The sequence below is a fragment of the Aptenodytes patagonicus genome, chromosome 27 (assembly GCF_965638725.1).
Source record: "Aptenodytes patagonicus chromosome 27, bAptPat1.pri.cur, whole genome shotgun sequence".
NCBI classification, from domain to species: Eukaryota; Metazoa; Chordata; class Aves; order Sphenisciformes; family Spheniscidae; genus Aptenodytes; species Aptenodytes patagonicus.
This window is the reverse complement of record NC_134975.1, coordinates 1,064,693-1,090,092: the sequence shown is the minus strand read 5'-3', so window position 1 is coordinate 1,090,092 and position 25,400 is coordinate 1,064,693. Positions and strand designations below refer to the sequence as shown.

At 53.9% G+C, this 25,400-nt stretch overlaps 1 protein-coding gene across 2 annotated transcripts in view; it reads right to left on the bottom strand.

The window, feature by feature from the left end:
• Positions 1–4,394: 4,394 nt before the first annotated feature.
• Positions 4,395–25,400, bottom strand: part of LOC143171396 (cyclic AMP-dependent transcription factor ATF-7) — a 67,129-nt gene continuing 46,123 nt past the window's right edge. For both annotated transcript variants that reach the window (XM_076360337.1, XM_076360338.1), the window contains exons 3-12: positions 24,713–24,809; positions 21,410–21,528; positions 18,618–18,752; positions 17,812–17,969; positions 15,093–15,192; positions 13,758–13,871; positions 12,474–12,620; positions 10,905–11,102; positions 9,485–9,593; positions 4,395–6,735 (exon numbers count right to left, since the gene is read on the bottom strand). In XM_076360337.1, coding sequence (XP_076216452.1) covers positions 6,518–6,735; positions 9,485–9,593; positions 10,905–11,102; positions 12,474–12,620; positions 13,758–13,871; positions 15,093–15,192; positions 17,812–17,969; positions 18,618–18,752; positions 21,410–21,528; positions 24,713–24,809 — 1,395 coding nt within the window. In that variant the 3' untranslated portion in view covers positions 4,395–6,517. The remainder of the gene's footprint in view (positions 6,736–9,484; positions 9,594–10,904; positions 11,103–12,473; positions 12,621–13,757; positions 13,872–15,092; positions 15,193–17,811; positions 17,970–18,617; positions 18,753–21,409; positions 21,529–24,712; positions 24,810–25,400) is intronic.

Below are 25,400 nucleotides of genomic sequence, written 5' to 3'. Positions count from 1 at the left end.
CCCCGGGACACCCCCCCCCCCCCCCCGGACGGGGACACCCCGAAACCAGGACCCCTGCCCCGCATCGGACACCCCCCCCCACCACCCCCCCCCCCCCCCCCCCCTTCCCGGACCAGGACCCCCCTGAGCCAGAGACCCCTCCCCTGCACCGCCCCCCCTCCCCCCCGGGACCCCGGCCCCCCACCCCCCCCCCCCCCCACCCCCCCCCCGCGGCGGCTCCGCCGCGGCTCGTTGCCGCCACCCCGTGGCCCCGCCGCGCTCCTGCAGCCCCGACGGGGCGGCCCCGGCTCCGCCGCTCCCCGGGACCGCGCCCCCCCCCCCCCGCCCCGGCTTTCACCCCCCTCCCTCCGACCCAAAATCAACTGAAATCGCCCCAAACGCTCAGCCCGAGGGTATCCCGGGCCACTGCGGCGTCCCCGTGTCCCCCCCCCCCCCCCCCAAGCAGGCTCACCCGCTGTGTCCCCAAGGTGGGCGACAGCCCCGCGCTGGCGGTGTCACCCAGGTGATGGCTGAGGGTTGTCACTGCCGGCACTGTCACCCCCCTGCCCAGTGACAACCACACCGTGTCCCCCAGGCAGGTGACAGCCAAGGGGGGGGGGGGGGAAGGGGATGTCCCCAGAACAGGTGACACGGGGGTTGTCCCCAGCCGAGCCAGCTCCGGGACCCCCCGCGAAGCAGAGGGCGGCAGCCACCGTCTCCTGGGTAATATTTTAATGTTATATTTGCAGCATAAATAAAAGGCACATTACATGTTTGGTACGACGCGGCCGAGGTGGGGGGGAGGGGGGGCTGGGACTTGTGTGGCCCCCCCTCCCCCCCGTCCCCCCCTCCCCCGCGTCCCCCCCCCGTGTCCCCGGGCCCCGGCGGGGGGGCTGTGAGGACCCGCTCACAGGAGCCCATGGGGAAGGGGGGGGTGGGGTGTCCCTCGGGGCCCGGGGGGGGGCCGCGGGAAGGGGGTTACAGCTAGAAAAACCATTTCGTTGCGTAAGGAGCTGCGCATCCGTTCAGGAAGTTGATATATGTCGATATAGGTCTGTATATACTCATAGATATGTATTTTTTTTTATAGATACTACACCCTCGTGGTTACGCTTTTCGGGGGGGGAGGGAGGGGGGGGGTCCTTTTTCTTGGCTTCTTCCATTATTGATCGTCAAAGCTCGCCGTACAAAGCAGCTGGGGGGACAGTGGGGGGACGGGACACACAGTGTCCCGTGTCCCCGGGGACCGCCGGGTCCCTCTGTCACCTCCTGGGCTCGTTTCGGGGCCGGAGAGCGTCACCGTTGCCAGAGCCCGCACGTGCACGAAACTGGGGGGGGTGTGTGGGGGGGTGAAACCAAACAGAAATGGGTCCGCAAGTCCAAAAATGACAAATTTCCCGGCTGAGCCATCGAAATCCAGAACCAAGGAGCCAGGTTGGGGGGGGGAAAAGGTGGCAGCGAATCCCCCCCCCCCCCCCAGGCCCCCCAATCCCAAGGGAGTTGGAGGCCAGCGAGGAGATCTTCATCGCCGCTGGAGGGAGAGGAGGGAGAGCTCCCCTCTATCACGAGCCCTCCGGGGGTTCAGCATTGCCCCGGGGCGGGGGAACGGCGGCCCCGGGACGTGTTTTTCAGCCATTTGTTTCTATTCGACGTTACAGCGAAGGCGGATCGATAAAAACCCCGACTCCCAACGGCCGATGCCACCGTTGGGGCTCTCCCCGACTCCATCCCAACCTAAACGCGACCTTTAAACCCTGTAGGGTTTTTCCACCCTCCCGCGAGGAGCCCGAATATCCCCCCCGCCACCAATTTGGCCACGGAGGAGGGAAGGAGATCCCAGGTCATCCAACCACCGCTACCGCAGAGATGGGGGGGTTGGAGGGGGGGGGGGGGGGAGACGCATGGGAAGCCACAGGACTGACACCGGCACTAACCGGGGTTTCGGTTAAGGCATCGCGGCCGAGGCCCGAGGGCTGGCAGAGGAAAGTGCAGGTGCCCGGCGAGCTGCCGAGCGGAGCCGGCCGGGCGGCTGCCGGCCCCCGGGAGCCTCTGAAAAGCAGGAGAAACGATCCCAGAGCAGAAATCAGGGTTGGTTTGGGTTTGGTTTTTGGGGTTTTTTTTTTTGTCCCACCCAAAGACGTCCGCAAAGTCTTCGAGCAAGAGTTGAACCAGCACGGGAAGGAGGAGAAGAAAAAGCCACCTCCACCCTCGCCCGTCCTCACGGGGTCTGGGGGGGGGGGGAACCCCGCACCACCGACCTGCCAGAAAGTCCGTCTTCCCAACCAAAACCAGCCCCCCCCCAGCTACCGCCAAAGCCAAAGCACGTCCTCCACAGCTACTGCCACGCTGGCCTAGGGGAGAAACCGCCTCCGAGGAGGGGGATGAGGAAGGAGGAGATGATGTGGGGCAGAAACCCAGCGGCCGTTCGGCTCTTCGGAGCCGTTTGAAATGCTCAGCGGGGATTTCCACGCCTCGGAGCCCAAAGGCTCCCCGGGAGCGGCGCGGGCAGCTCGGCTCCAGGAGAGGAGACCGCACCGACCCCGGCTTTTAAATTACCTGGGCAGCCCGATGTATCCACGCGCGGTCGCTTCATCGGCGCGGAGGTGCTGGAAAAAGCGCTGGTGGAAAAACACGTTCTACGTACCCCTCCGCTCCGGAGAGGCTGGGAAGAGTCACCTCTCAAAAACCAAACCCGTCCCTCCCGCTGGAAAAGCGGCAGCCACCCCGGCGTTGTGACCTTCAGCTCCTCCTGAGGTTTAAGACCGACTCGGCATCGTCTCTGCCGGGCACCAACACGGGATGAACCTCACCCACGTGCCCCAAAGTGACATTTATGGCTCGGGACATCCATCCATCCATCGCACCGGGATGGGACCGGAGAATCCCCCCGTTGCCTGAGGCCGGCGGGGGGGGGCGGGGATGTGTTAGCTAAGGGTCACGCTGGGGTTTTTGGCTGCCTTCCTCATGGCGGGCTCAGCCTGCCCCGGGGTTGGGAGGATTCCTGCTTCGCACCGCCCGTCTCCCTCCCTCGCAAGGCGGGGGGGACGCCGTCAGCAAGAGAAACGGAGATCTAAAACCTGCTCCGGGACCTGCTTTCGCAGCAGCGGTGCAGGTATCGAACGCTGTTGGGGTAAAACACACCCGAAGGGGACGCGGGAAAGGGGCCAACCCCGCCGATTATAAAAAAACCTAAAATGTTCAGGTACGGTCAAACCCTCGTTCCCCCCATTATTGCTGCCCAGGTTTGAAGCTTTACAACCGCGTTTTCGTGGGTTTGCAGATTTTTCAAGGCACTAAGCGCTCGCAGGCAGAGGGGAGCCGAGACGGGGAGATGCTGGAGCGGGGCAGCAGCGACGGCATCAGGAGCGCGGAGGGACGGGGAGAAAAGCCGCCCTCCGCATCCCCCCCCGTCGTCACCGGCAAGGTCCGAGCTACCTGGCGATGCCTGACGGTGCGACGAGGTTTCAAGGGTCGGAGGGGTCAGGGCAGGGAAAGCCCTTTTGTGGGACGCAGGCAAGTCGCAGGCAGGCTGGGCGATCTCGGCTCTCCGACCACACAAAATTGGGTCACTTTTAGGCCCTAAGGGTAAAAACAAGGGGTGGGGGAAACCGCTGCATTCGATGCCAACGCTGCCGTGTGTCTCCGTCCCGGATCTGCCGCCTCTCCACTGTCACCCTTCGCTCCCTCCTCCCAACCCTGCCAGCAAAGCCACCGGCTGCTCCTCGCCTCTGCCTCGTCCCCCAGACCCTGACGCCACAAAGTAAACAAGGAACCAGCGGTGGGATCAGCCCAGAGCTCAATTCCTCCTTTCCTCCTCTTTCAACGAACGCTTTTCCTCGACAGACAGGGTTTGTTGTTTTTTTCCCGCAGAGCCGAACGCTCGGTGAGCCTAGGAGGAGCTGGTGAGCTGCTGCTGGCGCCGCCGGACACGCGACCGCTCGCTCCCCACACGCTGTCCCAGCTCCTGGCTCCGAGCGCAACGCACCGAGGGACAGGGACCCAACGGCTGCCGGGCGACGAAGCAAATATGTTTACAACACATTTTTGTCATTCCTGCTATTCCCGGACAAAGAAAGGAAGAGAGACGCTTGTTTCAAAGCCCCCTGAAGCAAACCGGGCAGATTTGAAGACCAGAGCAAATCCCTTTGCCGCAAAGATGGGTCATTTTAACACCTTTTTGGACCACGCGAAGGAGCGCGGGGTTTTCTGCCGTTCCCTGGCGCAGCTCTACAACCTGCATCCAGCAGCAGCTCCAAGAGAGGAAGCAGAGCCAGGCTGGATCTTGTACCTCCTGCAAACCCTCCGCCTTAGATCCTGGCCCCCCAAAAAGGTCCTGATCCCCCACTGTGCCTCACCTGGCTGAAACCCTTTATTTGTCCAGGTCGCGCGGCTTTAAGACATGCCGCCCCCCCCCCCCCCCCGCCCCGCGTCCGCTTCTCACAGCTCGCTCCCGCTGCAGAAACACACACCGTGTCGGGACAGCAAGGGCCGAACCATCCGTCTACACACAGACTCTGCAGAAACAGCTTTACAGAAACAAAAGGCGGGTCCCGGGGAGGGGAGGGGGGGGGCTACGCAGGATCTGAACCAGAAGTGCAAACTGCCGAGGCCAGAAGCCACCCTGATCACGCCCAAGAGGACTCTCGAGATGAACGAGAGAAACCAGGGGAACGTTGAGAGCAGCACCCCGTCAAGACAAACCAAACCCAAGAAATGCCGTGGTCGACGCTGCCGAGAAGTCGAGGAAAACCTGAAAAAGAGGGGAGGGGAAGAAGGCAGATCCCATCAATAGAAAAAACAAACGGCTGAACTTCCCCGTCCGTAATGGGATCCGGTTCCTTGCTCAGACTTTGCTTTGGGTTTTGCTGTCCCTGGAAACCTTCCAAGTCTGGATAAGCCAAACGAAATCACTTTGACAAACAAACTTGGCTCAAAAGTGGCGAGTGCAACCTGAGGTGGGCGAGAGCTCAGGTGAGGAGGGACCTCCCGAGAAGGAGAGGAAGACCAAGGGCTGATGCAGCTCCGCGGACTTTGACGAGGTTCCTTCCGAGAGCCCGAACGCACACCGCACCCCTTCCCATTTCCAAACTATCGCCTCCAGTCGCTTGCCCAGGGCCAGCGGCAAGCCTCGGGAAGCACGCGCAGACACACACGCACGCTACGCCCGCCCGGCAAGAACGCGGACCCGATTCCAAGCGTCTTTCAACATGGAGGCTGGGTTTTTAACCTGCCCTGTGAAACTGGAAGCTCTGTGAATCCTTCGTTTGCTCTGGCTGGGAAGCAACGGATGCTCCATCACCGAGAGCGGAAGATAATCACGAAGAAGAGGTAAAAGGCCGGGCAAATAGAAACACTACTTCGTGCTCCCTCCCCTTGGAACAGGCAACTCATTCATGATTTAAGGCCACCATTATTAAGGTCATCGAGGTTACGTGTAAAGGAGATGATCCTTGGAAATGGAGGGATTTGTTTGCTAAGGTGTACGGTGGAGTTGGGAGCAGATGACGAATTCTGGGACTCACATTATTATCACCCGCTGGGCCGGCTCATCCTTTCAGGTACCTCCCAGGGCGCCTTTGCGCCGGTCCCAGCCGACGCAGATCAGCACCAATTTACTGTAAGGAAGACTGAGAGCAGCCCCTCCGCTGCTAGAACAGACGGTACCTTTTCTCCAGCGACCACAGCGTCCCGTGACGAGAGCAGCACGTGAACGTCTGCAACTCCCGGTGCGGCACAAGTGACCAGGAACACGTGTGCGCACGCGCACGCACGCAGGCGCGTGCGTGTCCCCGGCCCCGCGTCCCCCTCTCCCAACCGCTGGGCACAAACCGATTTACAGCGATTACACTCCCATCGTGTCCAAAAATCCGTCGCTGGCACCTTGGGAGTTAGCGTGTGACGAGACTAACCTCGATCCCTTTAACCTCAGAGCTCAAGGAGGCTTCTTGTGCGAAGGTGCAATGTTTCAGGTAGCTAGAGCAGAGGGGGGAGCAGATGCCTGGAAGCAGCATGCTGTTAAAAATAAAATACATTGACGGCACGACTAAATGTCGCAGCCTCCCAAGAGCTACGTTTTCCTTTGCTGAGAGCGGAGGAGGCGGCGGCGGGGGGGACGGGGACTCGGAAGAGTGAAAGCGCCAAGGGGATCCACCAAGCACGGAGGTTTAGTGTTAATGTAACTGATACCTGAAAGTGAACCTTTCAAGGTGCTTTTCGAAGTGAAGCTCTGTGTGTTTGGAGGACTCCGCCAGTTGACGGATGGTCAACTGAAGGGTCGAGAAACGCGCTCAATCCGCGGCCGTCCTGCGGGGACGGGCGACGGCAGGGCAGCGGTTGGGGGCCAGGATCTGTACAGGCTACGCAGTGTAAGAAGCGCCATAGCTGCCCTTAACTCACTTGGAAAAAAAAAAAAAAAAAGGAAAAAAAAAAAAGAAATAAAAATCCTTATCGGCCCCCACTCGTCAGGGACTTGGTTACGGTCAGTCTCTCCGGCTGCGAGTTCGCGGTTAGCTCCGTGTCACACGCACAGGCTGTGACATCATCTGCCAGCAGACTGCGACTGTGGAGCCATGATGACGTGTGACGGTATCGGCATGCTCAGTTCTGTCCTTTGGCTCGCCATCTGGGTGAGCACCGAAGTGGCAACCGCTTCTGCTGCCGAGCGGACGCTGAGCCCGTTGGGGGAGGCCGTCACGGAGCTGTGCTGGATGACGGGAGCAGGGGAGCCGGTGGGCTCAGAGCTCTCCTTTGGGCTTTCTGCTTGACCAGAGAAGGAGAAGGGGATGGAAAAAAAGAAGAAAAGAAGGTTAGAGAGAGGCCGCGCATGTTGCTACCGGTGTTAGCAGCGGGGCGACGGGACGGGAGACTGCTTCTGCCTCGGAGGGTGTGCAGAAATTAGTCAGGTATTTACTTAACACTCACCTTTCCAGCCAAAGCAGCCTGGAGCGGAGAGGCTGATCCCTACGGGAATCACAGCTCCACCCACCAAGCTGCTGCCGTCCCCCCCCGTCCCCCCCCCAAATCTCCTCAAGCAGCTGTTTGGCAAAACCAAGTGGGGACTGGAAATAAAAGTGATTAGAGTTGGGACATAATGACCCACCGGGTCCGGCTTGGCTCCGTCCCTTGGAGAAACACCACCGAATCTTAGACAATTCACGCCAGGAAGGCATAAAGCGCAGGCTTCACACCAAGGATGGCAGACCCGGCATAACCTTTACCGTAATAAATCTGTTTCCTCATTATAACAAATGAACTTTCCTGCCTGTTGTTTCCTGGCGTGGTACTTGGTTCAAGGCCATTTATCCCAGAGACTGAACGGTTCCTTCAGAGCCCTTACCATCTGTTGGGTGAGCACACAGGAAAGCGTGCGACAGAAACCCTTCTGCAAAGGCAGGGGTTTTTTTGCCTTTTTTTTATATAAATTACCTGGTTTGCTCTTTACCGTTCTCTAGAACATTAAAATCAATTAGAGCCCATTACGGACTGTTTGCTTGCTCGATTTCTTTTGGTAACTTGAAGCAATATGATTGAAGGGATGGGGAGGAAAACAAAGGCAGAGACCTTCTTCCGTGCTCTTTTCCGAGCGCCGCAGATTGGTTTCCAAAACTTTGGATTCTCTCCCGCAAACAGCCCACTGCGCCCAGGCAGAGCTTCTAACGCAGAGGATAATTTGTGACCTATCAAATGCCAAGGCGAGAGCAATCAGACCTCTCTCTTTGGGGGTATACACTCATTATCTACAGATGTCAGGAGGAAATTCCCTCCTGTGCACTTGGCTAGATGAATTACGGGTAAGATGCGGTCACCTTCCTTTAAAAGAGCAAAATAATGGCATGAGCTGGGATACTTCTTCCCCGTCAAGAGGGTAAACCCCCTGACACCCGGGGGAAAAAAACCAACAACCCCAAACAATCAGAGAAGAGGTTTACAACCTCACTGGGCACCGGCAAACGTATTTTAGGGCTCAGTTTTCTACCAGGTGCTGGAATATTGTACCCCTTTCCCCAACGGGTTTTACCTTCCCCTGTGAAACCTTGGCTTGGCCTTCGCCAGCATATTGCAAGACGCGGCTAGCACAGCAGATTTGAAAACTGACTTGGCGGTGAGAGAGAAGGTCGAGCAGAGCAATATAATAGTTTGGCATCCCAAAAAGGAGATTTACAAGGTATTACAAATAAAACAACCCAACTGTACATGAGGCAGCTGTAATTCCATCGAGGGAATCTGGCATTTTTGTTTAAGGACCTGCTTAGTCACAAATCTCAATAATAAAAAAAGGCAGCCGGGGAGGGGGGGGGGGGCATGGGGAGGGAGGTGTGAATTTCATTTTTATTATTCAGATGTGTGATGAATTCCTATTATTGGACTAGACAGACTGTGAGGAATAATAATAGGAACTGTAAACTTTGGAAGTTAACAGGAAAAATCATGTCGCCTCTCTGCAATATACACAGAGCGAACACCTGTCTGCAAGGGCTGGGGGACAGCGAGGGTTTTCATGACCACATTACTCAAGCTCTGAGTCACTGTAACGAGCGAAAATAAACCGGCTGTGCCAGGCCCCGCGCAGCACGTATTTGTGCCTCACTGCACAGGCAAAGAGCATTTCAGAGACCCAGGAGAGACCCAGGAGATGGGAAGCGGGAGGCAATCAGGAAGGACAGCGCCTGCTTTCTTGGCTCTTGTTTTCTCCCCTTCCCTTTTCTTATCTCCATTTACATCCCTGCCTCTCGTCCCGTTAAGCTAGGCAACGCTAGGGGACTCCAGCATCCTCCCAAAGTCTTTGCACAAATACCACAGCGTGGAATTGTTACTGCAGAGATGACATAAGAATCCAGACATAATGTTTAGCTCCCAGGTTGATTATAATGAAATAGGCAGCATTAAAAAAAAAATATGAAAGAAAGAAAAGAAGATAAAAAGGAGGCCGCCTTAGTTCCAAACCCGAGCCAATTTGATGTGAATTGCAGAGAATGAGATATAGAGCCCCATGATGTCATTTATAGAGTCTGGCCTTTTCTGACTCTGGCTTCGCTTTCAGAGCAGCAATAGTTTTTAACTTCAAAGAGAGTCTCAAGTGCTTGGCACGCTGCCTGGGAGCGGGTGGAGAGACGCTGGCCCGCACTCCAGGGAGGAGCGGAGATACGGATCTCCGTCAAATATTCCACACTACAGAGACGCGGAGGGAGATGCACTACCTCCTTCCCTCGGCGCCTTCGCACCGTGGTTGCCCTCGCTGCCTGCTTGCAAGATCTTATAAACCAGGTTAAAGTGCCAATTTGCAGTGCCAATTTGCAGGTCCAGCCTGGGTGATCCTCCTCGCGGTGGAGGCCGTATCAAGCAGAAGACACAGGACCAAGGTCTGTCCTGTCCTGCCAGGTGCAGTCGCTGGAGGGTGATGGAGCAGAGACTAAGATGAAGACTCCTTTCCTTCACATCTTACGCAGGTTTCATCTGCTTAGACCTACTTAAAGGGTAGTAAGGACCAGCAAAAGTCATCACTCACCGAGATAGCCCTGTGTTTTCTTCTGTAGTGCAGTGACAGGGCAGTCCTTGTGAGCCAGCAGGAGCTGTTTAAGCTGAGCAACTTCGTTCCTCAGTAGCGTAACTTCATTCTGAGATTGAAAAACAAACACGCACGTATGCATCACTCATGCTCTTGACAGCAGCCTCCAGCAACGGCAGGACGTTAATTTATGTGCCCTGCAAACTTACAATTTGTTGTCTAATTTGAGATGCCTCTGGCCCAAGAACACCAAACAAAGTTTCTGGGTTTGGGGAATTTAACGCGCAAGACACAGACTGCAGCATTTCCCTCCAGCAGCCCCCACCGCTGGCTGGAAAGCCCCTCGCTACGTTAATCACCTAATCCTGGACATACATTTGCCTGAGCCCTCCTGCTAATGCCAACTACTTGAGTCAGACACTCCGGCTTGCTGATGGCTCCGAAGGAAAACTAAACAGAGCGAGAAGCTGAGTGTACAACCAGCTCAGCCCAGGCCAGGCCGTGGGGAACGTCAGAGCTCCTCCAAGCTCTCAGCACCTCTGTGAGCTTCTTCTGTAAACCAGGTCTACTCCCCTGAAAACTTTGTGCAGCATATTATTCCTCTATTGAAACGTTTGGAGAAACAGCTGAAACCCAGTCAATTGTATTTCAAAATTGCCGGAGGAAACAGTTTCTATAATTATCTTGGGAAGAGAATAAAAATACCATGATCAGCGCTATTGAAAAAATCCCACCGCATGAGCCACCGGCGAAAGAAAAAGCCCAGAACGGACACGAGTTCTGTCTTTGCAGACCCTTCAATCCTCAGCCAATGCTGAGAGCATTAACAAGGGGGCTAATGGCAATGGAAGCGAAGTCTGTATTTCTAGATGCGTTGCACTTCTGTTAGGCACACGGCGGGTGCTGCCAGAGAGCCAGGGAAACCCAGTTCTCCAGAAAAATCAGTATGACTGCGGGCCGCAGCTGCAGAGCCTCCCTGCTCACCCCGGCACCAGGTCCGCCAGGCAGGGAAGGGAACCGGGACTGCTTCTGCTGACCCCGTGCCAGCAGAGAGCTCTCCCTCCCGTAGGGGAGGTTTCCACTCTGCAAATACAGCTGCTTCCCGGGGCCTCTGCGCTCTGCTCTTGAGGCTGGCGTTGCTCCTTGAGCTGCTGCCTTGAGGGGCAGAGGCAGAGCCCTTTCGAGGGGGACAGGGAGAGAAACAAGAGCACTGAAGCGCTCTTCCCCCGTGGCCTGCTCGAGGCAGAGGATCACTATGGAAAGCGGGGAGTGAAATCTAGGCACAGAGGCAGCAATCCTGCTCCAGAAAGCAGCATCCAAATGCACGTTGTCTCTGCAGCACGGGGAAGATGTTCCCTCCAGAGCGACGGTCCTAACGCTGTCAAAGGGCTGTGCTCGGCCTCCACGGTTACATACTCACGCTCAGCTGGATGTTCTGGGTCGTGAGCTCCTCGGCTTTCTTCTCCAAGGAAGACACCCAGAGCTTGCGTTTCTGACGGCAGCGGGACGCGGCAGCCCGGTTCCGCTCCAGGAACCGCTGCCGGCGCTCGTCCGGGTCTTCGTCAACCGTGCGTCTCCGTCGCCCGCCGGTGCTGGGGGTGGGCTGGGCAGGGGAAACCTGGAGATGGGGCACGTGAAAGAGAGATACTGAAAAGAAGCTCTGGTGCAGGCAGGCAGACGCACACCGGCGTAACCAAAGTTTGGCAGAGGAGATGCCAGCTCTTGCAGCTGGAGCAAAAAGGGATTTGCTTTTGCAGAGCAGCTAGAACTGTACAACGCTGCGGGGGGGGACCAAGGGCAGCCCTGGCTGCGATGGGGGAGCTGGGGATAAAGCCCCTTTCACAGGCGTTTCTGGCAGCCCTTCCTCAGCTGAGTCTGAAGCGCCCTGCAAAATGAAGGTGCGAATCCACATGAACTCTCTGAGATCCTGAACCCGGTGAACGTGTGAATGTCAGGGAAATTAGTTAAATTCCAAACTCCTACAGTCAGCTAATGGCATGTAACCGACAGCAGAAGTTTTCCTCCCCTCCATGATGAGGAGCTAACGTGGTAAGTGACCACGGGCAAGGCAGAGAAAACAGCCTTCCTTTTAATTTCACTTAAGAGACTTTAAAAAGCACTTCACGCTGCAATGACTTAGGAGATTCCCACACGGCCAGCAACCACGTATCAGCTGACGGAGGGTAATTTCCAGCTGCAGGGCTGGGAGCGCTCGATCCCGCTCTGACGCACGTAACCACGCACGGTCAAAGCGCCGTCTCCATTTGGGTCCAGTAACTCCATTTGGGTTCAGTAACTCCATTTGGGTTCAGTAACTCACTCGCGGAACATAAATTACAGTTTTTGAGTGGGTGATTTGCTTTAAAAATTAATTTGGGTTAAATTTTCCCTGAATGTCTTCAGCTAAACAAGCTCTCAGAGGCAACTGGTACAAAAAGATTTTGTAAAACCGCATATTTCCCGGTTTTATTTCAGGAGGACAATGGAAAAGTCAGCGAGGGCAAACAGTCCTGCAGACACAGCCTTGCCGGCGCTTCTGCGAGGGCTCTGTAATTACACTGCCACAATCGGGGAGTGCAGTTACACTTCGGTACTCGCTGTCAGGCAGCATATGGATATTAAACTTTTGGAAGCCTATCTAACTGACGGAGCAGGTGGTGATCCTGATGGAAGGCTGGCATTTGGTTAGCTGGCAGGAGCCAGTGGAGTTGATTGCCTAAGAGGGGAGCATTTAACCCCAGTAATTGAGCAGGGAGAAGAGAGCGAACTATTCTTTCGAAACTCCAGACCTTGTCAAGCAAATTAACATGTTGCTGAAGCTTTCTGCCTGGTGGCGTTTGAGAGCATTAGTGCTGAAGCGGCACTGAAAAAACAAGGTTTTTAACTCATTCTGCAAACCAGGAAGCTGCAAGATTTTCCTCCTCTTTCCCCGAGGCCCAGAAACCCGCAGCATCTCCAGCCCAGTCTCGCGGGCTAAGCAGTAGCAGACCTGTGGCTGAGCTGGGGAAGGGGCGTCAGGGTGCTGGACAAGTATCTGACTCTGCTCTGGACGTGCGGTCACCATCGTGCTGGCTGAGCCCACCACCAGGTTGCTGCCATTCAGTGAGGAAGATGCCGTCAAGCTGGCCTTCAGCCTCTGTTAAAGGAGAAAAAAGGACGTCAGTGGACCTGTTCTCCATGCTGTTAAGGCTTTAACCAGCTCCTCTATCATCCAAGGAGCCAGGCCCCGGGGGAACAGGCTCTTCAGGGACTGCGGCTGATCCAAATCCAACCGAAAGCCATCACCATCTGGCCTACCCAAAGACAGACAGCGGCTTCCAACTTAGGCCCAAGCAGACAGGTGTCCGCATCCCAAAATTGCTACTGCAACTGGCACTGATCCGTTCCCCAGCTGGCAGGCTCTGCAGAAAGACCACGGACTGAACAGGCTGCGGAGCCCAACTGTCCTTGAGCACCCACAGAGGGGTCCTTCTGGGATGGAGAAGGACTTGCGCGTGATCAAGACCACGTCTTGCAAATTCTTTCTCTGGGCAGCCAGACACAGGCCAGCGGGGCAGGATGGCTGTTTCATGCCTCAGAGTTTAAGATCTCTCGCCTCACTCATAGCTCTGATCTGCCCATGCATCCTGCAGACATCTGAACAGGGTGCAATGGGAGCAGTGACAGCGCACCGGCAACGGTGAGCAGCGCCGCTATAAGAGGTGGGTTTGCAAACGTCTCCACCCCGTCTCAGCCAAAAAACCAGGGGGTTTCACTGCTCTTTGCTCGCAAACTTAGGTTTGCTTCCCCCTCTCTGCGTGCACCTAGTTTGAGCCATGAAGAGCCAGGAGAAGAAAATTCTTTCATAAACTTTTAGTTAAAGAGGACAACACGAAAACCATTACCAGGATCCTTGGATTTACAGCACAACATCTCTTCTCTTGGCTCTGCCTTCCTCAAGCCCACCTCCAGCCCATCTGTTATCTTGGAACTAGAAGCACCAGCTTTACAAAACAGCCGCGTTTAGGATGGGGCTGAGGTTTGTCTTGACAATAGCGTGCCTGCTCTGCCTGCCAGAGCCGCAGCGCTGATTAGTCTAATATTCCTGGTGGCATTTGCAACACCTGCTCTCGGTGTGGGGAGGCGCAGCGCAGGATTTCGGAGAAGCAGCGGCTCTTTGCGAAGGCTGCAGGGAAAAAGCCTCCAGACGGAGTCTCTTCTGGAGGAGCTAGCGAAGACTTAGGGACAAGATCGCAGACGTGACACCCTCCCCAGCATGTATTTGGACACTTACCATTTTGGCTTCAGAGTGCACTGGAAGTCCTGATGGTGAAATGGATCCGCTGCTGTTGATGGGCGGCCCAGGAATACCGGGAATGTTCGGCACCATGGACATCGGCCGAGCCAGCTATCGGGGAGGAAGCAACGCATGGGTTTTGGAAGCTGAGGTGCTTTTGCAAGCGCGAAGCGGCTCTGTAATAATTCCCCGACCAAGCACATTTATAAATCTTGACAAACATTCAGTGTTTAACTACTGCCATCAATTATGCCTGCTGTCACTGAAGGCCAGCAGCCACTCCTTTGGTGGCCACAGTGGCTGTTTCGGAATCACCCAGCCATACCGGCCTAGCGCTGAGGACAGGGAGGAGGGCAGCCCTTAAAGCCTCTCTCCTTCCCTTCCCTCCCAGAGGGCTTTTCCCCGCCAGTACAGGAGAGCAGATGGAGAGGGAGGGTATGAGATCCCCTCTGGTTCTCTGCCTGGCTCTATGGCAAAGCTGCCGCAACACCAAGGGTAAGTCGCAGCATCCCCTCCTAAACAGAGAGCTTTCTCCCTCACCAAAGAGGGGAAAAAACAGAATTTGCGCTTGCTTTCATGAGCCGCTCAGGTACGCTGTTGCAAAGCACTACAAACGCAAGTCATGTTTCAAACGATCAGGGAGGTGCAAAGATGTTTCCGTGCCCACAAGCTACGCCGAGCTGCCTGCAGTCTGCCTACTTTGACGTCAACATTCCTGTTACCTGAGGCAGAAGGTTTTGGCCATTACTCAACTCAAAACCCAAAAGACATGCCCAGCAGGACAGACAGGATTCACACGGGCTGCTTGGTCGGGAGCTGAAGCGCTCAGAAGACGTACAAGCCACCCACCAGGCAAATCTGCTCGTGAGTTCTGCACCACGGCAAATTCTCTGTATGCAAAAAGCACAACCCGCAAGGCTGATATTCAAACAGCTCTTCAGCACACTGGCGAGGTTAGGGTGGCTTTCCTGGCCTGCAAAGACCAACATGTTCTCTGCAAGCTCGAATGGTTTCAATTGAGGCACGCTGTTCCAAATGGAAGCAGCTAATCAGGGATCCTACGGTTCCCAGCCCTGGATCAATGGCATGAGCCATCTGTCCAGGCAAGGCTTTGTTTTTTTCCAGACTTATTGCCCTCTAGTGTGATCGACATGTTATTACTACTTTGCCAGAGCTGGGCCCCCTCCTCCTCCTCCTCTTCCAGTCGTATCGTGCACGGAGGGGGAGATATATTTTAATTTTTACAAAATTGAAGTGTCTGCATATATTTGGCAAGGGGAAAACACTGTTCTCTCCTCTGCCACGCAGAGCTGTGTTGGAAGTTTCTCTCACCGATATAACAGAAGGCATCTGTACTGGAGGGCCTGGGAGGACGGGCATGGTCTGTCCGTTCGCAAGCTGCACGACAAGTGGAAGGGAACCTGTGGGAGACCTGGAGAAACAACAATTCAAGTTCTCATGGATTATTTCAAGTTTATGCTGTCCCGGCAGCCCCATGAGCTCAAGGGCAGAAGCACGAATTAATTCTGGTTAGCGGATTTGGGCTCATTTTCCCATTTCTGAATGGCACGTTCCGAACGGGCGGGTGCAAAGCCTAGCTGAGCACGTGTTAAGGTAACTCAGCCTCCCGCACACTCACTGCACGGCAGCCAGCACGTGCCAACGTCATGCCGAGGCGACCCAGGCTGCCGGCTCCTCGCTCGGGGCTGGCAGCGACGCTGATGGCCAGCGTTACGATGTGTCCTGGTTAACTCCCGGGCATACACCGGCTGGCCAAAACACCATGGCTGCCAAAGCCCCGAGACACGATGCCCACCTGAATAGACAGAAAAGCACATCCAGGGGCTGCTGCAACTCCTCCTCGGGGAGATTAAAAGTGCCTTCCCGGGCTGAGCCTGGCGCCGGGCAGATGGGGGATCTGGGCAGCTGCTCCCGCCTACCAGTAACTTCTTGGCCTGTGAGCCACGTCTGCTGAGCTCCCACAAGAGGGTTTGCAAGGGTTTAGCTTTCCATTAACAAGCGCTTCTGCCTCTGACTCCAGAGAAAACCTCCTAAATATGGAGTCGATCCAGGGCTGGCTTGTGTCTGCCCAGACAATGGCTCTGGGAGATGAGAACGGCCCCGCTCACTGCAGGCTGGGGGAGGAGGCGATAGCGCCGGAGCCTAATTGTGACAAATTAAAAATACCAAGAACTTTTTCCATTGCAGATCACTTTGCAGCGAAAGGCGGCGTTTCTGCATGTGGTGACAAACAGGCACGCAAACCCCTGCCTCCATTTCGGAGTGTCACAAACCTCACCGTGCTCTGGCTCTGACCCTCCGGACTCAGCCTTTCTAGGACAGCGGAGGAAAAGCCGGAGCTGATCTGCTTCAGCTGATGGGGAGAGGAAGGAAACCGTCCCTGCCAGCAAAGGCTGATCTCCTGCTCCTCCTCAGCTCGTGACAGCGCAGCAGGGAGCCGAATGGAGGCAGAGACGAGCCGGGAAGAGAAGAGCAGAGCTGCTGGGAGACTGACTTTGGGGGAGGGAGAAAAAAAAATTTGCTGCTGCCTCCTCTGCAGAGCCCAGGGAAGGGGATGGATGAGGCTGGGCTGCCTGGGATCCTTGGAGGAAGCTGTGCTAGCATGGAGTAACGGCAGGGTGGGGAGAAGCAGGGGACGCGGGTCAGAGGGGGGAGTTCATCGTGCCAATAACTCAGGCTGGAATTTTTAAGGCTGCCTTGGGAACGCGAACGCTCGACTCTCATTCATTTCTATTGGGCATCCCAAATCCTCCAGGCTGCTTTGAAAATCTCAGCCTAACAAGCTGAGTTACAAGGAGGTCACAGCCTCCCCTCCATCTCTGTCACGCTGACAACCCCACCACATCTGCAGTGGCCCTAACACAGGGACCCTCATTAAAACCGCAGCCCAACCTCTCCGTAGAGCGCGTTCAACTCTCATGCCCTAGGAGGGATCTACCGCCGTGGGCTGCAAAGGGCACATAAAATCGTATTAAAGTCTAGCTTACTCCAGTTCTGATTTTTTCATGCCTCCAAGCACGAGGGGACTCGGTTCCAAACAGCCCCACGAGTCTCTGCCTGTGCGGGGTTACAGAAGGAATATAATGCCCTTTCAAAACCCCAGGACAATCACTTAACCCCTTAATGCCTCAAGACAGGGTTTAAAACTTTCCGTCAGGAAGTCTGGATTGATGGTGCCAGAGGGTCAAAGCAAAAACACACACAAAAATATGAACTGACAGCTGAAAAGAATGGCCTGGTTAATGTAAGGAGCCAGCCTCAAACAACGGTAATTAGAAAGAGGCCAGGACCACAGCAAAAAAGAAGCATCCTGACACCAAAGAATGAAAGTGGGGCTAAATATACGTCTCCTGAGGGCTCATTGTAATGTGTTTCCTGCATCCTTCAGGCTCCTTCCTTTTATGTGCAGGGCCAGAGCTACCTAACAGTGTGGCAGGCTCATAACCGCCGCAGCGAGTGCTCTGGAGCCTCCAATCCAGATTGTTAAAGGGGCAAAAAGGAGCAGGTCATTAGATCTGCTGAAACAAACAGCTCCCGAGGCAGAAGCTGACCATGAAGGAGGCCAGCAGGTTGCAGAAGAGGTTACACTTCAGAGGCAACAGCTGTCTGCGAAAATCCCAAAGCCATTAAAGATCCAGACAATTTCCTACCATCCGTTTAGCTGAGCTCTCTCCACCGCACCAGGCTGCAAAAGCAACTTGGGAGTCCCCAGTCAGGCCACGCTCCCATCGTAGACAGCGAGTGTCACGTCAACATGTTTGGGGATTGGGTTTAATTTCTCCCTGCGGTGAGTTTTGCCTCGTTTCGTTACACTATGACAATTAGTTCCTGCTTTCTGCACTTACACCCCATTCTGCTTTTGTAGACAGTGCTGCAACGAGGCCCTTATGCCCAAGCAGCCGCAGCCAGAATCGCGGCACCTCAGTTGTTCTGACAATCAAGGAACTTATTTAGGTACCTAATTACTGCCCAGGAAGCCTGACGGTACGGGAGAAAAACCTCAGCGCACATGTCCCTCCTCCGTACTTACCCAAGCTGTCTGTTGGAAGGGGGAGCCTGGGTAATGACAGAGGTTGGGGAAGGCAGCGTAGGGTGGAGCGGGTCGTAACCCAAGTGTAGTGGCAGCGAGCCTGGACGCACGATGGTTGGAGTAGGCGTAGAAATGATTACAGGCTTGGAAGTGATCTCCTGAAGAGGATCGACAGACAAAAGGAGACACGCTGTTACTTAATAGTTTCACAAGCACCTGGCTGTCTCTTCCTTCTGACATCTTAAAAGCAATTTAGTGAAAATTAAGGCACCTTCGCCACAGAAACTGAGGCACGGAGGGGAGCGACTTTCCCAAAGCCACACTGATTTGATGTCAGTGCAGGGAACGGGGCACAGAAATTCAGACTCCTGCTGCCTGCAGCAGCCACTGGGCAATAATCCCCCTCTCCAAATTACCGCTCCAGCCCCAGCTAGCGTCTCTACAGTGGGAAGTTATTCAGACGGAGACCGTGTCACCTGCACTAATCTGCTCTGGATCACCAGCCAGTCCCCCCAGGACACAGGGAGCCGGTCTCGGAGAAGATGCATTACTTGTTTGGCACTCTTGCCCTGCCAGAAAAGCATTCCCAAGGTGAACGGCAAGGCTTTCTGCATTAGCCAAATCCATGTGGAGACTTAAGGGCAGCAAATGTGTATTTCAGCGAACAAGCTTTTCTCTTTCTTTCTAAAATGAGGGGAACCTCACAAGCCCAAATCAGGCCTTGGCACCCACGTGGAGAAAAACCTTGTTCTCATCCAGAGAAGGAGAGACCAACACCTCCACAGGGCACGGTCGGGGAGACCTACCTTCTCCTTGTTCTGTGGCGACTGTGGGTTAGACGCAGGGCTGTCCGGCGGGGAAGAGTCCACCTCCACTGGCTCCTCCTCCTTTATCTTGATGTCCGGGGTGGAGGGCAGAGACATGTCCAGGGCTCCGGCACTCTACAGGAAAACCAGCCACGGATTGAAAGGACAATTAGCTCATATTGTTTGCGAAACATTCGGCTGCTCCCAGAGGAAGAGCTACAGCTCTGAGCTCTTGCCAAATTATTATTATTTATTTGTACTGAAGTAGCATCTGGGAGCCCGAGGCGGAGAGCGGTGCCGTGCCGCGCCGGCCCCGTCCAAACAGAGACGGAGGCCTAGGAAAGACGGTCTCTGCCCCAGATGGCACCATTTTGTGGTTTCTCAGTAACACACACACAATTCTTTCCGTGGGTTAGGTGTTTTGTTTTTTTTTATAAAAGGTCTCTGCTAAGGAGAACAGGTAACAAAGCCAAATGCCTGCGAGTTACAGAAGGCACTTTCATTCACAGAAGAGCTGTAAAGCATTGTATAAATCAGCCTGAATTATTTTATTACCCGATTATCAAAAGCAAACAAAGAGCCATGCAAGTTATTAAATATCTATGAGCGCCCCATTAAAATAAAACCCAACCATATGCCTGAACCTGGCAACTTGCCACCACCCTGGGTTCCAGCAGTGCCACGTGCCCCATTTTAACCAGTTAATGACTTGCTGGGGACGGGAAAAGGGCAGGGTGACAACAAGGGAGGGGGACTAAACTGAGCGGCCACCTCTCCCCTCCCCAGACCTGGAGGAAGAGAAGACCTGGGAGAAGATGGCGTACGGGAGCACCGGAGGAGCACGCAACGGAGCGAGACTCCGACTGCGGGATGCTGCATTCAATTGGGCTCCAACAGACCTCGCAAATCACCCGGTCCCTCCCTCCGTCCCGGGCAGCAGAAACTCTCCCTAAATCAGTCCTGATTGTCCAACCTGCTCTCCCTCCCTCCACAATCAATCCCAGCGCTTTCCTTCACTCGCCCGACTGCTGACAGTTTGTCCTAGCATCTAACCTAAACCTCCTCCTTTGCTGCATTTTAAGTCCTCTCAAGGTAGGGGAAATTGCGGCAAGAGGGTAAATCCGGGCACCTACAGATGCTCTCGCTGCTCTCGAGTGGGGTGCGGCTCCAGCGCCTCCGCTCTGCACTGATTTACACAGGAGCTTTGCTTGCGGTATGTGCAGTAACCATTTACCTGCCCTCTTAAGCAGAGATGTTGCACTGGGAATCACAAAGGAGAAGGGATTAACATGCAGGAAAGTTTCAAACCACTTAAAGTGCCTCCAGGGAAGCTCCTGCTGTGCCTATGTTTTTAATTAACATGCTGGTGTGGAGACCACCCTTGGAACTGGAGGACAAAACACAACAGCAGCAACTGGGCTCAGCGCGGCCAAATGCCGAAAGCATCTCAGAAATGCAGCAGGCAGCTCCGGCCAGGTTCGGTGAGTGACAAGCCATCTGGGCCCAGGGACCCTCTCTGCCTGTGCAGCGATTTTCTAGGAGGGATAATGGTTTCCCTCACGCCTGAAACCACCCCAAGCTTCACGCCGCCCCGTTCGCCTGGCTGCCGGCAGAAATATTTAGACTGCAGTCATCCTAAAGCAAAAAACGAAAACATCTAACAGCCTAAAGAATCTTAGCTGCAGCTATTAGGTAGCGCAGCCCAGGAGATGGGTGGTCTCACATATATAAAACAACCGGCTAGACTGTGGGCTGCTGAACCATTTATATGTGAAACCACAAACGAAAAGCTACCTTCTCCCAGCGCTTGGTGTCTGGGCTGCAGAGAACAAAAGGCAGGGAATTCAGAGCATAAAATGCCACGCAGCCCCGACAAGGCCCTGCAGCATACCAATGAGAGAGATCAATTTATGCTTTAAAGAGCCCTGTTATTAGAAAAGCGGGTGAAAGACAGTTTTCAGTTTTAATTCTGAATTCCTCCGTTCCCCATCTCGGTGAAGATTTACGCGGCTGTGCTCCTGCAGTTTATTTCCGAGCAGCGCCGCTGACTGTGAGCGTATGTACATACATATATCAATTTAGTAAATGTATGTGCCAGTCTAAGAGCCCAATACACATCTGCTGCTCCTCAGATCCTGGAAAAGGGGGGGGGGGGAGAAATGTCCTTAATTAGCTGCTATCTGATGAGATCCCGTTGTCCTTCAGACCCTTGCACTCCTGAGGTTGGCAGGGGCAGCCTGAATCGATACCGCTTGCGTATGAGGGAGCTCTTTGTTAGAAAAAGCCTCAGTCCTCCATGGAGCCCCTCTCTCTGTTTGCATGTACTGTGACACCGCTCAAACGCTAAAGACACAGGGCTGAGCTCGGTCCCTTCCCCGCCGATTGCACCTTAAAGGCATCATCGTTAAGGATCTTGATCCCCAAGGAGGCTCCGAGTGAATTTTTGCTCAGATCCCGAGCACTTAACAGTCCTGCTCTTTTCCTGCATCTCCTTCCCAAGGTGCAAGGTATGTCGGGTACTGCTTTTTTTTTTTTTTCTTTTTTGAAGTGAAAAGCCAAAGGAATAATAAACCATTAAAATCCGCTCTCACCAAGCCTCGGATTGCAGGATAGCCAGCCAAAGTCACCCGAGTTACAAAAATAAAGTCCCATGTAAGCCAACATATTAAATCCGAGACCACACTTAGTTACCCTACAACATATGCCTTTCATCAGAACAGCACCGTCCCCTCTCCAGCCCCCACAATATGCACCCGGCTCAATTTACGGCAACGGTGGCCTTTGCCTCTTGCCTTTTTCTCGTCATCCTCCGTGGCTTTCTTGAACTCGTGCTCAAAGGAGCTGGCCAGTTCATTGAAGAGTCCCACTTCTTCGCAGTTCTTCAAGAACCTAGTTGGGGTCGGAGTCTGATCTGTTTGGGTTGCAACACCAAGCAGCGGTTAAAGAGAGGCTAGAGAATGCATTTTAACCACCTTAGTCCTCTCCGGGGACCCCTAGCAAATGTGGCCTCTGTTTTGTGAAAGGCTGGATGCTTTTCTGCTAAGGTGTGTGTCGCGTTTGCAAAGCAAGTGACAATTCAGAAAGGGGAAAATAATTTCTTGTTGGTTTTGTTTCTCTGGAAAATGCTGTTTTTTAAAAAAAAAAAAAAAAATCATTGCGGCGAGAGGCGTGCGGTGATTTCTGTGAAATTCCTGCCTTTGGGTCGTGTCCTGTCCCTCCCACCCCAGGGTTTTGCTTGTACCTCATCTGAATTGCTGCTGCAAGGAAGGAAATTAGTGGGGTTTGATCTCCCTGAAACAGCAGATCTTAAAAATAGGGAGTGATAAGAGGGGAAACGGCTGATCGGAGCAGTTCCACCGCTGATGTGGAATAGAGCTGGGCAGAGTCGCTTCCCTCCCTGTGCCGGCTCCGTACATTAACGCGCATCCTAGGACAGACGGCTACGTGGGAGTGCTAATAATTACCACCACTGTCCAAAGCAATCCCTCTGGGGCCAGTTTTCCACCATATTAACACGTTGAGTCATGATCTCTCTGGCCATCACCCAGGCTATAAAGCAGAAAGAAATCTCCCCGCTCCCAGCGAGCCTCGTTTTTCTGCGTGACGTTAGGTCAGGAGTCCAGGTACTAGTGGGAGCCCGGCACGAGCACATTACACCGAAAGAATCCATCTGGCAGAAAACTACATAGATTTTTAAGCACAAAGGGGATCCCTGGGATAGTTTAGCCTGACCTCCTGCATAAAACATCGGCTGTTTGGCACGGATGCTCCCCGTTTGAGCGCAGTAGCTGTGCTCGAGCTGAAGTGTCTACGGAAAACATCCCATTTGATTTCAAACTGGCCAGTGGTGGAGAGTCTCCCGCAGCCTTCGGGAAGCGACTCCGGCCATTACTTCGCCCTGCTGTCGCAGAACTGCACTTTATTTCCAGTCTGACTTCAAACCCTACCTATTGGTTTTGTTAATAAAGCAAAGGCCTCCTCCGAGCACACTTCGGTTCCCCCCAAATCTCTCTTCATTAAACCAAGAAACTTCGTCAACTAAAGATCTCGGCAGGAGGCTGTTTTTCCAGTGCTTTAACAGCTCTCAGGGCTCTTTTCGGACCATTCCCCATTTAGCAATGTCCTCCCGAGCCGCGCACGCCAGCCCGGGGCCCAAATCTCCCAGCAGAAGTTTTCACAATGCCACAAAGCAAAGCTGTATAACCTCTCTCGTCCTACCCTTCTCCAATTTGTACCTCCAGGAATTGCAGCAGCTCTTCCGCCCACAGCATCACCCCAGAAGTGCGTGTTCCCATTTAAATAAGCCTCTCTGCTGCCAGCTATAACCGGCAGAGAGAGAACAATTCTTTACGACTCTCTTTAGCTTAACCACGGAGTTACGGCAAGAGATGTATGCTGAATCCTCCTGCTCATTAACACACGGGCTGCTGCCCTGGACTCGGCACAAAGCAAGAGGGAGGGAGAGAACAAGAAAACCCAGAGACAAAATGGTGGCTTAAAAAAAAAAAACAAAACCAAAAAGGACATGAGGAATGTAGGGCAATCATGCCCTAATCTCACCGCTCAAAGCCAGCATGCTTTATAGCCCTCGCAAACCTCCCGGCAGCTCTATCTGCCATCAAGATCTCAGCCAGGGAAAGCTAGTGTTAAATAGGCTGGTTCTGCACTGACCACAGCTAAGTAAGTTTGGGGTTTTTTTTTGCTTTGTGGCTTACCCTGGAGCAACCCGCTGAGCATCAGCCCGGAGGAGCTGGGAGAGGGGGCTAGACCTGCCCTCGCTGCTGTTCCTTGTGCTAAAACTGAAGTGTGTCATCCCCACCCACGGTTTTACCCGCGAGAGTTTGTGCACAGGAGGAACATACACCTCTGGGAGCAGCAAAGATGAGGACTTTTAATGCTGCATCCCTGTTAGAGCAGGTGGGACTTCAGCTGGAGATAGGACTGTACCCCATTTCTGCCCCCTCATCACCGCCTGGCCAATTTACACCCTGGGTTTATCAAGCAAAAGCTAACCCTCCCGCTGTGCACCCTGTTTACAAAGGGGGCGAACTGAAGGAAAAACGACCTTTAGGAATCTGAGGTTTCTTTCAGCCCCTGCCCCAAATTCTTTGCCATCGACTCCCATTAGCCTGATCCCATTTGAAATTAATTCTCCCTCTGGGAGCCTGTTTCGTCTCTGTGAGCCCTCCCCCGGGAGAAGCTTTTTGCCCTTCCAGCAAAGGCTGCGCGAGCTCTCTTACAATCCTACCCACAGCTACAATTAACTTGGAGGCTTTAAGAAACCAACTGAATTGCTATTTCCTACTTCAACACCGAATTTGGGCTGGAGATGAACCTGGGAAAAGGGTGCCAGGCTCTTGCAGCAGACGCTTCGTTTCCCCTTATGAACTCTCGAGGCTTCAAGAAAGCATTTCCTCCTCGTTTCTTGTTCTCAGCCAACAGCCTTTTCATCCAGCGGTAACACAAACCTCACGCCCTTTTAAGAAGCCCAAACGAAAGGGGACTGACAAGGCAGGAGAGTATCTGTAACCGGCAGTGATCTGCTGCCAGACAACAATATACATGGGGTTTTTTTTTCCCAATCTTATAAAGGTTGCATTGACCGTGCGCTGCCAGAGCGCCTCATTTGGGCTCTGTAAATGCACTCTCGGCAGTAGCCAGTGCACTCGATGGCATTTTAATTTATTAACTGCTAGCCTAAAAGCTCAAGAAAATTGACACCTGGGCTGAGGAGAGGAAGCTGGGTTTGTCAGATTTTGTTCATCGTCCTCAAAGCACATGCAGAAACGTGAAAGACCTTTTGTCCATAAATCTTCCAGTCTTAATAAAAAGGGCGAGAGCTAAAAAAAAAAAAACCCACCCCAAAAACCCCCAACCCCCACAAAACCTGATACTACCATAAAAAAGGAAAAAAAAAAAATAGAAACTTGGAAGCCTCTGGCTTTCCTTTCCTCCTGATTAAATGCAGATCACAAGAGCTTTTTATGGGAGGTAGAGACGTTTTTCAGTGCATCTGGTCCCTGGTATTAATCTTGCAGTCATGCTATATTAATGTGCACCGTTTTCAGAGCTGGCCTGGATTGAACGCCACATACCTGCTATGATGACTGAGTCAGTTCGAGCAGGGCCGAATTTCAATGTCATCTCATGCTTATGTTTATGAACCGCCAGGTGGTCCTCGTTTGTAAACCTCTGAAATGAAACAATTTAGAAAATCGTGAATAAATGCATTTCGTGTTTTACGGGTACATCCTGCAGCAGGGTGGGGGAGAGCCGCCCGGAGAGCAACTGTAACACAATCGCTGCCGAGCGTTAAGTAAAACCAGAGCGGGACAGATTGTTTGAGAAGCGGTGTGTGAACACATTGCTCAAAATGAAAAAGCCATTACATGGGGCTTCTGGGGAACTGGGGACAAATATTTTTAATAATCTTTTTTTTTTTTTTTTTTTTTAAGCGGCGGGGCCACGCGGTGGCTGCAACCGATCTAGGAAATGCAAATCCGCCCCGCTCGGCGAGATGCGCCGCTTTATTGCTGGCTAATGGAGGGGATGAATTATGCGCTATTAAGGGTCAGGCAACTTTTTTTGGACGGTGTGCGACAGAGCTGGCACCCGCCCGGCAATTCAGGCCGTGGCTTTATGGAGCAGGATGGAGGCGGCTGCCCGACGTCCCTGCCCGTGGCTCTTTGCGATGGCACGTAGGAGCCCGAAGCACGGCTGCCGTCGAACCCGGGGTGGGGGGGGGACACACACATTTCATGTGCCGTAAAGACGCTGTCTGAA